This window comes from Coregonus lavaretus (genome assembly GCF_964263955.1).
Source record: "Coregonus lavaretus genome assembly, chromosome: 21".
Lineage (NCBI taxonomy): Eukaryota > Metazoa > Chordata > Actinopteri > Salmoniformes > Salmonidae > Coregonus > Coregonus lavaretus.
In genome coordinates this window covers 48158645-48174966 of record NC_140008.1, presented here as the reverse complement: position 1 = coordinate 48174966, position 16322 = coordinate 48158645, and the positions used below count along the sequence as shown (strand labels likewise).

The following is a 16322-nucleotide window of genomic DNA, read 5'->3' as shown; positions in this document are numbered from 1 at the left end:
AAGAGCTCGATTTTGGTCTCATCTGACCACAACACTTGCACCCAGTTCTCTTCTGAATCATTCAGATGTCCATTGGCAAACTTCAGACGGGCCTGTATATGTGCTTTCTTGAGCAGGGGGACCTTGCGGGCGCTGCAGGATTTCAGTCCTTCACGGCGTAGTGTGTTACCAATTGTTTTCTTGGTGACTATGGTCCCAGCTGCCTTGAGATCATTGACAAGATCCTCCCGTGTAGTTCTGGGCTGATTCCTCACCGTTCTCATGATCATTGCAACTCCACGAGGTGAGATCTTGCATAGAGCCCCAGGCCGAGGGAGATTGACAGTTCTTTTGTGTTTCTTCCATTTGCGAATAATCGCACCAACTGTTGTCACCTTCTCACCAAGCTGCTTGGCGATGGTCTTGTAGCCCATTCCAGCCTTGTGTAGGTCTACAATCTTGTCCCCGACATCCTTGCAGAGCTCTTTGGTCTTGGCCATGGTGGAGAGTTTGGAATCTGATTGATTGATTGCTTCTGTGGACAGGTGTCTTTTATACAGGTAACAAACTGAGATTAGGAGCACTCCCTTTAAGAGTGTGCTCCTAATCTCAGCTCGTTACCTGTATAAAAGACACCTGGGAGCCAGAAATCTTTCTGATTGAGAGGGGGTCAAATACTTATTTCCCTCATTAAAATGCAAATCAATTTATAACATTTTTGACATGCGTTTTTCTGGATTTTGTTGTTATTCTGTCTCTCACTGTTAAAATAATCCTACCATTTAAATTATAGACTGATCATTTCTTTGTCAGTGGGCAAACGTACAAAATCAGCAGGGGATCAAATACTTTTTCCCCTCACTGTATATAGACATACTATGTTATGATCACAGTGTCACAGCTTTTTCGATTTACCTGAACCTCCCGATGCGTCTCAGATGCGAGAACATTTCTCCCCCTGGAACGTACTCCATCACCATGTAGAGGTTGGTGTTGTCCTATGGTTCAAATAAAGTTAGAACACACAGATGGATAACATTAAAAGTGCCTTCGGAAAGTGTTCACATCCCTAGACTGTCCTCCTTTTGTTGTGTTACAGCCTGAATTTAAAATGGATTAAATTTAGATTTTGTGTCACTGGCCTACACACACACACACACACACACACACACACACATACACACACACACACAATACCACATAATGTCAAAGTGGAATTATGTTTTCAGAAATTTTTACAGATAAATTAAAAATGAAAAGCTGAAATGTCTTGAGTAAATAAGTATTCAACCCATTTGTTATGGCAAGCCTAAATAAGTTCAGGAGTAAAAATGTGCTGAACAACTCACATAAGTTGCACAGACTCATTGTGTGCAATAATAGCATTTAACATGATTTTTGAATGACTACCACATCTCTTTAAACCACACATACAATTATCTGTAAGGTCCCTCAGTCGAGCAGTGAATTTCAAACACAGACTCTACCACAATGACCAGGGAGGTTTTCCAATGCCTCGCATAGGGCACACATTTGTAGTTGGATAAAAAAAAAGAAAAGAAGACATTGAATATCCCTTTGAGCATGGTGAAGTTATTAATTACAATTTGGATGGTGTGTCAATACACCCAGTCACTAGAAAGATACAGGTGTCCTTCCTAACTCTGTTACCGGAGAGGAAGGGAACCGCTCAGGGATTCACCATTAGGGCAATGGCTGTGATAGGAGAACACTGAGGATGGATCAACATTGTAGTTACTCCACAATACTAACATCTCAGTCCAAAATCATGGGCATTCATATGGAGTTGGTCCCTCCTTTGCTGGTCCCCAGCCTCCACTCTTCTGGGAAGGCTTTCCACTGGAACTCGGTAGTGAGTGTTGCAACCGAGGACAGACGATTTTTACGCACTTCAGCACTCTGCGGTCCCGTTAGTGAGCTTGTGTGGTCTACCACTTCGCGGCTGAGCCATTGTTGCTTCTAGACATTTCCACATCACAATAACAGCACTAGCAGGGCAGCTCTAGCAGGGCAGAAAATTGATAAACTGATATTTTGGAAAGGTGGCACCCTATGACGGTGCCACGTTGAAAGTCATTGAGCTCTTCATTAAGGCCATTCTACTGCCAATGTTTGTCTATGGAGATTGCATGGCTGTGTGCTCGATTTTATACACCTGTCAGCAACGGGTGTGGCTGAAATAGCCGAATCCACTAATTTGAAGGGGTGTTGACAAACTACATATAAAAACACAAAAGTATTCCAAAACATGCATCCTGTTTGCAATAAGGCACTAAAGTAAAACTGCTAAAAATGTGGCAAAGAAATGAACTTCCATCTCCTGAATTTGTTTGGGGCAAATCCAACAACACGTTACTGAGTACCATTCTCCATACACGGTTAAGTTATAGTTCATAAGAAAATTAGTCAATTGAAATAAATTAATTACACCCTAATTTATGGATTTCACATGACTGGGAATACAGATATGCATCTGTTGGTCACAGATGCCTTAAAAAAAAGGTAGGGACATGGATCAGAAAACCAGTCAGTATCTATCTGGTGTGACCAAAATTTGCCTCATGCAGCATGACAAATCTCCTTCACATAGAGTTGATAACACTGTTGATTGTGGCCTGTGGAATGTTGTCCCACTCTTCTGGATATTGGCAGGAACTGGAACACACTGTTGTACACGTTGATCCAGAGCATCCCAAACATGCTCAATGGGTGTCATGTCTGGTGAGTATGCAGGCCATGAAAGAACTGGGACATTTTCAGCTTCAAGTAATTGTATACAGATCCTTGCGACATGGGGCCGTGCATTATCATGCTGAAACATGAGGTGATGACGGCGGATAACAGCGCGACAATGGGCCTCAGGATCTCGTCACAGTATCTCTGTGCATTGAAATAGCCATCGATAAAATGCAATTGTGTTTGTTGTCCGTAGTTTATGCCTGCCCATACCATAACCCCACCGCCACCCTGGGTCACAACTCTGACATCAGCAAACTGCTCACCCACACGATGCTATACACGCTGTCTGCCATCTGCCCGGTACAGTTGAAACAGAGATTCATCCGCGAAGAGCACACTTCTCCAGTGTGCCAGTGGCCATCGAAGATGAGCATTTGCCCACTGAAATCGGTTACGACGTCTAACTGCAGTCAGGTGAAGACCCTGGTGAGGATGACAAGCACGTTTGTGCAGAAATTCTTCGGTTGTGTCAGGTGGATGGATTATCTTGCCAAAAGATAAATGCTCACTAACAGAGAAATACGCTTTTTACGCGTATGGACAATTTGTGGAATCTTTTCTTTCAGCTCATGAAACCAACATTTCACATGTTGCGTTTATATTTTTGTTCAGTGTATTTTCAAGCATGGTGGTGGCTGCATAATGTTATGGGTATGCTCGTCATCGGCAAGAACTAGGGAGTTTTTTTTTTATATCAAAAGAAACGGAATAGAGCTAAGCACAGGCAAAATCCTAGAGGAAAACCTGGTTCAGTCCGCTTTCCAACATTCACTGGGAGACAAATTCACCTTTCAGCAGGACAATAAAGTAAAACTCAAGGGCAAATATACAATGGAGTTGCTTACCAAGATGACAGTGAATGTTTCTGAGTGGCCTAGTTACCAGTTTTGACTTAAGTCTTCTTGGAAATCTATGGCAAGATTTGAAAATGGCTGTCTAGCAATGATCCAACAACCAACTTGAAAGAGCTTGAAGAATTTGTTTAATGACGTACAAATATTGTACAATCCAGGTGTGCAAAGCTCTTAAGAGACTTACCCAGAAAGACTCAGCTGTAATTGCTGCTAAAGGTGCTTGCTTCTAACACGTATTGACTCAGGGGTGTGAATACTTACGTAAATTAGATATTTTTGTATTACATTTGCAAAAAATTCTAAAAACATGTTTTCGCTTTGTCATTATAATGTAGTGTATAACAAATATCTATTTAATCCATTTTGAATTCAGGCTGTAACACAACAAAATGTGGAATAAATCAAGGGGTATGAATACTTTCTGAAGGCACTGTACCTCAGGTTGAAGTTGCTATGATACCCTTCGTCAAAATTCACAAAGACTGTTCCAACATATTGGCAAGGAAACCGCTCATTTTCACCAATTGTACGGTGCCCATTTCAGAACATCCTACAGCTGCTGAAGTACCTTGAAGGAATACTCCAGTCTGACGAGAAAGGGGAAAGACACCGCCTGCAGTATTCTCTTTTCGTTTAGAGTGTGTTCTATCTGCTTCAGCTTCACCACCTGTTAGAGCAATGAGAGAGGAAAAGAGGAAGGCATACCGATGAGGAGGGGGGCACAATAGTACAGAGAAAAGCAGGGTCCAACACAAACTTTTTTTTCCCCTCACTGGCCCGGTCGGGCCAGTTGGCCAAAAATCTACTGGCCCGAACAGAATTTTCTACTAGACTGGACATGGGATAGTTTATAAATGCATTGGAGTCATATACATTTTAGTCATTTAGCAGACGCTCTTATCCAGAGCGACTTACAGTTAGTGAGTGCATACATTTTTCATTTAGGGCCTATAGGTTAGCATGCAGTCTCTCTATATTCAGCATTTGGTTACATCTGGTTTGTATTAAAAAGGAGTGTAATACTTTTTTAAAAAGTAATTACTATATTCTTTAGAACTGCATTGTATTAATTAGATTCATTTTTGTTTTTGAAATACAAAGTATATTGTTGTCCTTTTAATACTTTTTTTTTCATCAACATTTGATCATACAGTGGGGAGAACAAGTATTTGATACACTGCCGATTTTGCAGGTTTTCCTACTTACAAAGCATGTAGAGGTCTGTAATTTTTTATCATAGGTACACTTCCACTGTGCGAGACGGAATCTAAAAACAGTCTCCAGACCTGAACCCAATATGAAAATCTTTGGAGGGAGCAGAAAGTCCGTATTGCCCAGCGACAGCCCCGAAACCTGAAGGATCTGGAGAAGGTCTGTATGGAGGAGTGGGCCAAAATCCCTGCTGCAGTGTGTGCAAACCTGGTCAAGACCTACAGGAAACGTATGATCTCTGTAATTGCAAACAAAGGTTTCTGTACCAAATATTATGTTCTGCTTTTCTGATGTATCAAATACTTACGTCATGCAATAAAATACACATTAATTACTTAAAATCATACAATGTGATTTTCTGGATTTTTGTTTTAGATTCTGTCTCTCACAGTTGAAGTGTACCTATGATAAAAATGACAGACCTCTACATGCTTTGTAAGTAGGAAAACCTGCAAAATCAGCAGTGTATCAAATACTTGTTCTCCCCACTGTACCAAATACTTGTTCTCCCCACTGTACATACACACACACACCTGTTCTGAAAGGCCCCTGAGTCTGCAACACCACTAAGTAAGGGGCACCACCAAGCAAGCGGCACCATGAAGACCAAGGAGCTCTTCAAACAGGTCAGGGACAAAGTTGTGGAGAAGTACAGATCAGGGTTGGGTTCAAAAAAAAATATCTGACACTTTGAACATCCCACAGAGCACCATTAAATCCATTATTAAAAAATGATAAGCATATGGCACCACAACAAACTTGCGAAGAGAGGGCCGCCCACCAAAACTCACAGACCAGGCAAGGAGGGCATTAATCAGAGGCAACAAAAGAGAATGGTTGAGGGGCAGCTCTCTGGGAACTGTGGGGAGGATCGTGGGCTGGTGGCCTGGAGGTTCAGAGCGTGGGCCGGTGGCTGATAGGTCGCTGGTTTGGGTCCCCGTTTTTGACCATGGGAGATCTGTCGACGTGCCCTTGAGCAGGCCATTGACCCTGGTTGCTTCTGTGTGTCGCTCTGGATGGGAGTCTGTTAGATGACTGAATCTAATGTAAATGTTGAGCGGCTTCACTGCAAGTAGATTGTATGTTGACATTTTTTTTTAAAGCCATGAGGTCGAAGGAATTGTCTGTAGAGCTCCGAGACAGGATTGTGTCAAGGCACAGATCTGTGGAAGGGTACCAAAAGATTTCTGCAGCATTGAAGATCCCCAAGAACAGTGTCCTCCATAATTCTTAAATTTAATAAGTTTTGAAACACCAAGACTCTTCCTAGAGCTGGCTGCCCAGCCAAACTGAGCAATCAGGGGAGAAGGGCCTCTCAGACCATGAGAAACAAGATTCTCTGGTCTGATGAAACCAAGATTGAACTCTTTGGCCTGAATGCCAAGTGTCACATCTGGATTAAACCAGGCACCATCCCTACAGTGAAGCATGGTTGTGGCAGCATCATGCTGTGGGGATGTTTTTCTGCGGCATGGACTGGGAAACTAGTCAGGCACGAGGGAAAGATTAATGTACAGAGATCCTTGATGAAAACCTGCTCCAGAGTACTCAGGACCTCAGACTGAGGTGAAGGTTCAACCAGAGCAACGACCCCAAGCACACAGCCAAGAAAACGCAGGAGTGGCTTCGTGACAAGTCTCTGAATGTCCTTGAGCGGCCCAGCCAGAGCCCGGACTTGAACCAGATCGAACATCTCTGGAGAGACTTGAAAATAGTTTTGCAGCGATGCTCCCCATCCAACCTGACAGAGCTTGAGAGGATCTGCATAGAAGAAAAATGGGAGAAACTCCCCAAATACAGGTGTGCCAAGCTTGTAGCGTCATACCCAAGAAGACCCGAGGTGCTTCAACAAAGTACTGAGTAAAGGGTCTGAATACTTATGTACATTTGATATTTCTGTTTTTTTACCTGTTTTGCTTTGTCATTATGGGGTATTGTGTGTAGATTGATGAGGATTATGTATATTTTTTAATCCATTTTAGAATAAAGCTGTAACGTAACAAAATGTGGAAAAAGTCAAGTGGTCTGAATACTTTCCGAATGCACTGTATAAACTCTTGACCAATCAGAACTACATAAAATACCACAACAGCAGACAGCACCCTGAAAACAACTGTGCACTATTATCCTGTGTTTTTGGCTAAAAGTAGCCTGCTAACAGCAACAATGAAAGAAAAGTCTGATGATTGCCATAATAGAACTGGTGCGCGCCTGTAGGCTAATCGCTATTTAAAGTGGGGAAAATAGCACAGTTGTCAGAGCTGACCGCAGGGATAAATACACTATGATAGTAAAATGCCTTTTCATTTAAAACGCAACCCATAAACCCATAGCCCTTGAGAAAATGAGCTTGAAAAATAAAAATAACATTCACTGTGCGTCCTCGGAACTACAATGTACTGTCAAATCCACGTGACGTCTGAAGCAGCAGTAGCCCAATGCGCTGACCATCCTATGTGTGTATGATCTAGTTCAGAGGTATCCAAACTTTTTCAGTCAGGCCCCCCTTCCAGCTTTGAGGAACATCCCGCGGCCCCCTGCGTGCGCGCGCCACGTCTATTTCTATGGGCACCCATAGTTTGGGAACCACTGATCTAGACAAATATTCCAGCGCAATAACAAGGTACTGTATGTCTCATAACCGTTTTGCAGTTTCACTTCAAAAAATGGCAGACAAAAATAAATAAAAAAGCCTTGTCCTTAGTTGTTAAAAATGTGCCCTTAGTTGTTAATTTACTCGAATTCTAAAGGCTAAACCTAGAATCGAGCCAACATCTTAAGTAGCTGAACCTATCATTACTACAACCTTGTGAAAAACTGATGTTTTCATGCTTATCAAAAAAAACTAATCAAAGGAGAGCCTTTCATTTGACAGCCTGCACATGCACATTTCGGCGCAAGAACCGTTAGACTCGATGACGTGTTTGTGCGCATTAGCTATGCTAGCTAACGTCGCCTACAAGTGTGATCGGAGATTTCTATTGGAGAAGCAGTTTCTGCATATCTTCATACTGTACGGTCTTTGCATTTACTTTTGAACTAGTGGAAACCCACGCAACATTTTGAGCACAATCACTAGATAAAGTCAGCCATTGTCTACTAATGGATCAAGAAACCACAGAACTTCACTGTACTAGGTGATCTAACTGGCCTAAGTTTTGTTTAGTTTCCTTTCAAAACAAACCAGGGTCATGTTCATTAGGCACTAAAAGGAAGAAAGCTGACTGAAACAGGGAGGGACTATGTGGACTTATCCAATAAGAAACGCTCATTTAAATTTTTGTGCCCCAATGCATGGTACCTACTTTCTGTTTGTCCAGGATCTTCATGGCGTAGAACTGTTCTGTTCCTTTATGTTTCACCAACATAACTCTACCGAAAGAGCCAGTGCCCAGAGTCTTCAGCCTGTCAAAGTCATCCAGGCCAGTTGTGCTCTGAGGAGTAAAACACACCGTGAAATGTGACAGCAAACAGTGAGCCGACCATAAGGCCAGGATTCAATACAGGGCAGCGCACTATAATGGACGTTTAAAGGTAATTTGCTCGAGCCAGCATGCACAGTGTTTACCGTGAATGCAATCTCCATGAACGTCAGGGAAAATGCCTTTAATTAAAAAGGCACATTGTAGGTTGTCTAGTGGCGCAGTGGTCTAAGGCACTGCGTCTCAGTGCTAGAGACCCTGGTTCAATTCCAGGCTGTATCACAATCCGGCTGTGATTGGGAGTCCCATAGGACAGCGCACAATTGGCCCAGCTTTGGCTGGGGTAGGCAGTCATTGTAAATAAGAATTTGTTCTTAACTGTCTTGCCTAGTTAAATAAAGGTTCAATAAAAAATAAGTGTGTTGCTCTATAATGTGCCTTACCTTATTTTCGTTGGCTTTATTTTCAATTCCATTTTCCCTATCAAAACATAGGCTATTTAACCTATCATTCGACCATGGTAACTTTATCAATGATACAGATGTTTTGGACTAATACTTTTATTAGAAGGCATAACATCAGTGCACACGTTTCACACTCCAGATTGAGCAAATCAGCCTCTTGGTCCACAACAGATCGACATCAGAGGATGCATAAGGTAGTGGTTTACTGTCCATTTTGCATATATTCTGATAGTGGTAGTCCTATATTCACAGCCCTGAACATTCAGGAAATGAAAGAACAACTCACACAATTAGAGTGGGAAACAATAATTTTGTGCTTTCTCTTACCTGTGGTGGACACTCCCATTTTCGTAAAAAATCTTCTTCGGCTTTGGCTAAGAACTCTTTCACTGAAAGGTGGAAAAAGAAAACAATTAGCCCATATGAACACAGGTTAGACAGGCCTATAGACTTAGTCTTTTTATTGCTGGGTATTACACTACCCAAATAAATCGATAGCAAAAGTCAGGCCAAAGCCAAGTACCAGGCAGTGGTACTGTACTTAACAATAAAGAAAGAAAACAACCTTTATTAGCTACAAACTCAAACCAAACACTTAGTAGGCAAGCAATTTACGACAAAGATGCAGAGAGCTCTCACAGGCTGCATAGATGGCAAATTCTAAGAGAGACTGTTGTGCATCCCTTTCAGAGGGTTAACACTATTGTGCAGGCATAGAAAGAAAGTGATTGGTGGGAACCACAGCAGACATGTGCGGTCTATAGTCACAGAGGAATGACAATGTTATTTGCCAAATCCACGAGTCATGATGATCCGAGTCATGATGTTACTATTGAATAACAGAAATGCTAACCATTTGCAACATTTGTTACTGTTTTAGCGGCAGCCAGGTTGTAGGCCTAGCTTATTTGTAGGGTGACATTTAGGCTGTAGACAGTGTCTGCACTCTCTGTGACTTAGGACAGCTCATGGAAGAGAATGCATATACCAAAAGTCTCTATAGTTCGCCAAGGGTTTTCAGGAACATTCACCCACATGGATGGAAATTATGAAGAGGATAAAGAGAAGGAAGAAAGGTTTATGTAAAGAAAATAACATAAGACACACTATTGACTGTGCGATTTCAAATAGACCAACTCAAATGGCCTAGCCTGAAACCATTGGAGTTGGAGTGAATCTCAGTTCCATTTAAGAAATAAAGTCCACAATCTTCACATTGCAAACCAACAACTCAATTAATTAATAAAACGTATGTTTATTCCCCAACTCGACTGGATTTGAGCCCAACTCCTGGCCAATATGTCTAGATAGTATTTTGTTCTAATCTATACTGAACAAAAATATAAATGCAACATGTAAAGTGTTGGTCCCATGTTTCATGAGCTGAAATAAAAGATCCCAGAAATGTTCCATACATACAAAAAGCTTTTTTCTCTCAAATGTTTTGCTAAAATTTGTTTACATCCCTGTTAGTGAGCATTTCTCCTTTGCCAAGATAATCCATCCACCTGACAGGTGTGGGATATCAAGAAACTGATTAAACAGCATGATCATTACACAGGTTCACCTTGTGCTAGGGACAATAAAAGGAGACTCTAAAATGTGCAGTTTTGTCACACAACGCCACACATTGTTGAGGGAGCGTGAAATTGGAATGCTGACTGCAGGAATGTCCACCAGAGCTGTTGCCAGAGTATTGAATGTTCATTTCTCTACCATAAGCTACAAGCTTGGCACACCTGTATTTGGGGAGTATATCCCATTCTTCTCTGCAGTTTGTTCTTCTGGAAGGTTCTCCCATCTCCACAGAGGAACTGGAGCGCTGTCACCTCCCTGACCAAGGCCCTTCTCCCCCGATTGCTCAGTTTGGCCAGGCGGCCAGCTCTAGGTAGAGTCTTGGTGGTTCCAAACTTCTTCCATTTAAGAATGATGGAGGCCACTGTGTTCTTGGGGACCTTCAATGCTGCAGACATTTTTTGGGAGTACCCTTCCCCAGATCTGTGCCTAGACACAATCCTCTCTCGGAGCTCTATGGACAATTCCTTTGACCTCACGGCTTGTTTTTTGCTCTGACATGAACTGTCAACTGTGGGACCTTATATAGACAGGTTTGTGCCTTTCCAAATCATGTCCAATCAAATGAATTAAACATTTATAAAAACCTGTTTTCGCTTTGTCATTATGGGGTATTTTGTGTAGATAGATTAAATAAAACATTTTCCTCATCAATTTTAGAATACGGCTGTAACGTAAGAAAATGTGGGAAAAGGGAAGGGGTGTAAATACTTTCCGAATGCACTGCGTATGGGGGTAAGGTGACTAGACAGCAGCGTAAATGATGATTGTATGTGAGTGTGTGCGCGTAGTCAGTATAAATGTGAGTGCATGTTATGTGTGTCAAATCAAAATGTTATTGGTCGCATACACATATTTAGCAGATGTTGTTGCTGGTGTGATCACGCTCTCCGTAGCCGACATGAGTAAGACCTTTAAACAGGTCAACATTCACAAGGCCGCAGGGCCAGACGGATTACCAGGACGTGTACTCAGAGCATGCGCTAACCAACTGAAAAGTGTCTTCACTGATATTTTCAACCTCTTCCTGACCGAGTCTGTAATACCAACATGTTTCAAGCAGACCACAATAGACCCTGTGCCCAAGAACACCAAAATAACCTGCCTAAATGACTACCGACCCATAGCACTCACATCTGTAGCCATGAAGTGGCTCACATCAACACCATTATCGCAGAAACCCAAAGCTCATCACTAAGCTAAGAACCCTGGGACTAAACACCTCCCTCTGCAACTGGATCCTGGACTTCCTGACGTGCCGCCCCCAGGTGGTAAGGGTAGGTAACAACACATCTGCCACGCTGATCCTCAACACGGGGGCCCCTCAGTGGTGTGTGCTCCATTCCTTTCCTGTACTCCCTATTCACTCATGATTGCATGGCCAGGCACGACTCCAACACCATCATTAAGTTTGCCGACGACACAACAGTGGTAGGCCTGATAAACGACAATGATGAGACAGCCTATAGGGAGGTCAGAGACCTGGTAGTGTGGTGCCAGGATAACAACCTCTCCCTCAACGTGATCAAGACAAAGGAGATGATCGTGGACTACAGGAAAAATGGGGGGCCGAGCAAGCCCCCATTCTCACCGACTGGGCTGTAGTGGAGCAAGTTGAGAGCTTCAAGTTCCTTGGTGTCCACATCTCCAACGAACTATCATTGTTCAAATACACCAAGACAGTCGTGAAGAGGGCACGACAACGCGTATTCCCACTCAAGATTTGGCATGACTCCTCAGATCCTCAAAAAGTTATACAGCTGCACCATTGAGAGCATCCTGACTGGTTGCATCACCGCCTGGTATGGCAACTGCTCGGCCTCCGACCACAAGGCACTAGAGGGTAGTGCGTACGGCCCAGTACATCACTGGGGCCAAGCTTCCTGCCATCCAGGACCTCTATAGCAGGTGGTGTCAGAGGAAGGCCCTAAAACTGGCCAAAAACTCCAACCACCCTAGTCATAGACTGTTCTCTCTGCTACCGCACGCCAAGTCTGATCCAAAAGGCTTCTTAAGAGCTTCTACCCCCAAGCCATAAGACTCCTGAACAGCTAATCAAATGGCTACCCGGACTATTTGCATTGACAACCACCCCCACACACATTTTTACGCTGCGGCTACTCTCTGTTTATTATCTATGCGTAGTCACTTTAACTCTACCTCCATATACATATTACTTCAATTACCTCTACTAACCTGTGCCGCCGCACATTGACTCTGTACTGGTACCCGCAGGATATAGCCTCGTTACTGTTATTTTATTTTTGCTCTTTAATTATTTATTTGTTATTTTGTATTTATTAAATTTTTTACTTCAGTTCATTTTTGTAAATACTTTCTTAACACTTATTTTTCTTAAAACTGCATTGTTGGTTAAGGGCTTGTAAGTACGCATTTCACTGTAAGGTTGTACCTGTTGTATGCTGCGCATGTGACAAATACAATTTGATTTGATTTGTGTAACAAAATGCTTGTGTGTTGGAGTGTCAGTGTACGCGAGTGTGTATAGTCCTGATAGTGTGCATAGAGAAAATAAAATACAAGGGTCACCTCAAGCTCACCTAGAACTTGCTGTGAAGCTGTCTCTGTGTGTGTGTATGTGTACTGTGTTTGTGTGTCATGACTGTCAACACATCTTGCTTTAACAATTTAACATTTGCTAAACAGCACCACCATTAGGCTACTGCAGCCTCACGCTACCCGTGATATCAAAGGCGCGAAAATTAAATAAACTATTTGGTATCATTTTGATTATGGAATATGGAATACGTGTGCTTCAAACTGTTTGCTTGGAATTATTTGTAGCTATCGTCTATCTGTGCATGCTACTCAGTTTCCCTGAGAAAACCGTAAAGTGTTGTGTAAAGCGATACCGTAAAGTGTTGTGTATTCGCGCACACAAATTCATAGAAAACTGAAGATGGCTTGAAAGCGTTTTGCGAGTGCCAGCTCGCTTGACCACATTTTTAATAAAAGCAGTCGCATAATAAATTAGGCCTAGTAGCTAACGTTAAACAAGCTCAAACGTATGAGGACTCCATAAAGCTAACGTTAGTAGTCCAACAATGTTAACGTTTAGCTAACTAGGTCTGAAAATAAACACCGTTCACATCTAGCTAGCTAGCTAGTAGATCATCAAACAGGCCTCCATCTGGCGATAATGTTAAGTTAGCCAGTAGCGGAAAACTGCTAGTTAGCTGTTACTGGCTAGCCAACGTTAGCCAACTAAAGGTTTGACAGAAGACCACTAGCTGGACAGCCAGTGTCTTCGTCGCTGTGAAGAGCAACATTAAACAGGTTCTTTACTGTCTGACACTTTGCAAAAAGGTTTAGTTAGTAACTCAAACACAACTTAATGATGGTTTGCCCTCCCTCCCCCGACTTGCACCGCTGGTCGTACAACGGCAGTATCATCTAGCTAGCTTTCAATGTGATAACTAACGTTAGCGCACTGTTAGTGTTGCTAGTTATGTTCGCTAAGCCAGTTCGTCCCCTAACGTTAGCCCTCAATCTCTTATCAACATGGCTCTCAAAATAACTAACCAGCTAGCTAGATCGCGTTGCAAGCGAGATAGCAATCATCACTTACCGCTCTCTTGTTCGCTGCCTTTCTTGGCTGTAGCAGCGTTTCCCATCGTACTAAAAGAAAGACACGGCGATGTATCTAGCTAAAGCGATGATAATGTTGAGGGGTCCCCTCCGTTATCGTTATTTAGCAAGCTACCCGTCTTCAGCCAGCTATGAAATGTTCAGCTTTTTAGCTAGCTGGCTGTCGAACTAACATACATTATGTTTGTTGTACTGCTGTGTTCTGACAACCCCTTTTTGTTTTTTGCAGTTGACTTTATCATTAGATGCAAATAGCGAAGCACCTCTGTATCACTGACATATTCAGGCTTTTCACCTCAGTCTGTTGTTCCACTGATGCCACCACCAGCAAAAACAAAAAATATATATAACTAATATCTTTGCACACACCGGAAATGACGAATTCCTTCTCACTTCAGTTCCTGCGTTCGTAACCAAGTGGGAATTTACCCCCTTAGAGTTAGATAGAGCACTCTAAAAATCAAATAAAAATGTATTGGTCACATACACATGTTTAGCAGACCTATATGCAGATGTATTGAAATGCTTGTGTTTCTAGCTCCAACAGCGCAGTAATATGTAACAATTCACAACAATACACACAAATCTAAAAGTAAAATAATGGAATTAATAAATATTAGGACGAGCAATGTCTGAGTGGCATAGATTAAGGTACAGTAGAACAGAACACAGTATATACAGTTGAAGTCGGAAGTTTACATGCACCTTAGCCAAATACATTTAAACTCAGTTTTTCACAATTCCTGACATTTAATCCTAGTAAAATGTTTAGGTCAATTAGGATCACCACTTTATTTTAAGAATGTGAAATGTCAGAATAATAGTAGAGAAAATTATTTATTTCAGCTTATATTTCATTCATCACATTCCCAGTGGGTCAGAAGTTTACATACACTCCATTTGTATTTGGTAGCATTCAAGGTTGGGATGGTGTTCTTCAGCTTGCAAGCGTCCCTTTTTCCTCCAAACATAACAATGGTTATTATGGCCAAACAGTTCCATTTTTGTTTCATCAGACCAGAGGACATTTCTCCAAAAAGTACGATCTTTGTCCCCATGTGCAGTTGCAAACCCTAGCCTAACTTTTTTTATGGCGGTTTTGGAGCAGTGGCTTCTTCCTTGCTGAGTGGCCTTTCAGGTTATGTCGATATAGGACTCGTTTTACTGTGGATGTAGATACTTTTGTACCTTTTTTCCTCCAGCATCTTCACAAGGTCCTTTGCTGTTGTTCTGGGATTGATTTGCACTTTTCGCACCAAAGTACGTTCATCTCTAGGAGACAGTATGCATCTCCTTCCTGAGCAGTATGACAGCTGCGTGGTCCCATGGTGTTTATACTTGTGTACTATTGTTTGTACAGATGAACGTGGTCCTTCAGGTGTTTGGAAGTTGCTCCCAAGGATGAACCAGACTTGTGGAGGTCTCAAAAAAAATTCTGAGGTCTTGGCTGATTTCTTTTGATTTTCCCATGATGTCAAGCAAAGAGGCACTGAGTTTGAAGGTACACCTCCAATTGACTCAAATGATGTCAATTAGCCTATCAGAAGCTTCTAAAGCCATGACATCATTTTCTGTAATTTTCCAGCTGTTTAAAGGCACAGTCAATTTAGTGTATGTAAACTTCTGACCCACTGGAATTGTGATACAGTGAATTATAAGTGAAATAATCTGTCTGTAAACAATTGTTTGAAAAATTACTTGTGTCATGTACAAAGTAGATGTCCTAACCTGACTTGCCAAAACTATAGTTTGTTAACAAGAAATTTGTGGAGTGGTTGAAAAACAAGTTTTTAATGACTCCAACCTAAGTGTATGTAAACTTCCGATTTCAACTGTATAAAGCAAATTGTGGGGAATATACTTCTCCCATGGGCAAAGAAACTCAAAAGGGGTGATGATATAAATGAACAGTCATTTTGATCCGAATGTGCAAATTGTCCAAACAGATCTGCAAGGTAGATGGATGATTTTAAATATGTTATTGGACCATAAACAGATATAGCTCATTAACCTTTATGGACCAAATAATGATGATCCACGCTTCTTTGACACTATATATAATAAATTATCAACCCTGTATTATTATGGTGGGAGATTATAATACTGTTTTAAATAGCTCAATGGACCATAAAGGAAATCTCACTACAAACTATCACCCTCATGCTCTTAAGGAAATCATGAATGTCATGGATACATTAGAACTAGTGGATATATGGAGGCTTAAATATCCTGTCCTAGTGAGATATACATGGCGGAGACTCAATCAATCTAGTCGTCTTGACTTCTTTCTTATGTCATTCTCGTTGGCACCAAAAGATTAAAAAGTGTTGATAGGAGACAGAATGCGGTCGGACCATATAATTGGCATATACATTACACTTACTGAATTTCCACGTGGGTGAGGATATTGGAAATTTAATCAAAGCCAATTGGATGATAACTTGTTT

General features: G+C 41.8%; 1 protein-coding gene across 1 annotated transcript in view; it reads right to left on the bottom strand.

Moving 5' to 3' along the window:
• The window catches only part of LOC311149029 (cAMP-dependent protein kinase catalytic subunit beta-like), a 36275-nt gene extending 22024 nt beyond the window's left edge, over positions 1–14251 (bottom strand). The window contains exons 1-5 of the mRNA XM_084186126.1: positions 13856–14251; positions 9019–9080; positions 8111–8239; positions 4162–4260; positions 895–977 (exon numbers count right to left, since the gene is read on the bottom strand). Coding sequence (XP_084042252.1) covers positions 895–977; positions 4162–4260; positions 8111–8239; positions 9019–9080; positions 13856–13901 — 419 coding nt within the window. The 5' untranslated portion in view covers positions 13902–14251. The remainder of the gene's footprint in view (positions 1–894; positions 978–4161; positions 4261–8110; positions 8240–9018; positions 9081–13855) is intronic.
• Between the last annotated feature and the right edge of the window lie 2071 nt (positions 14252–16322).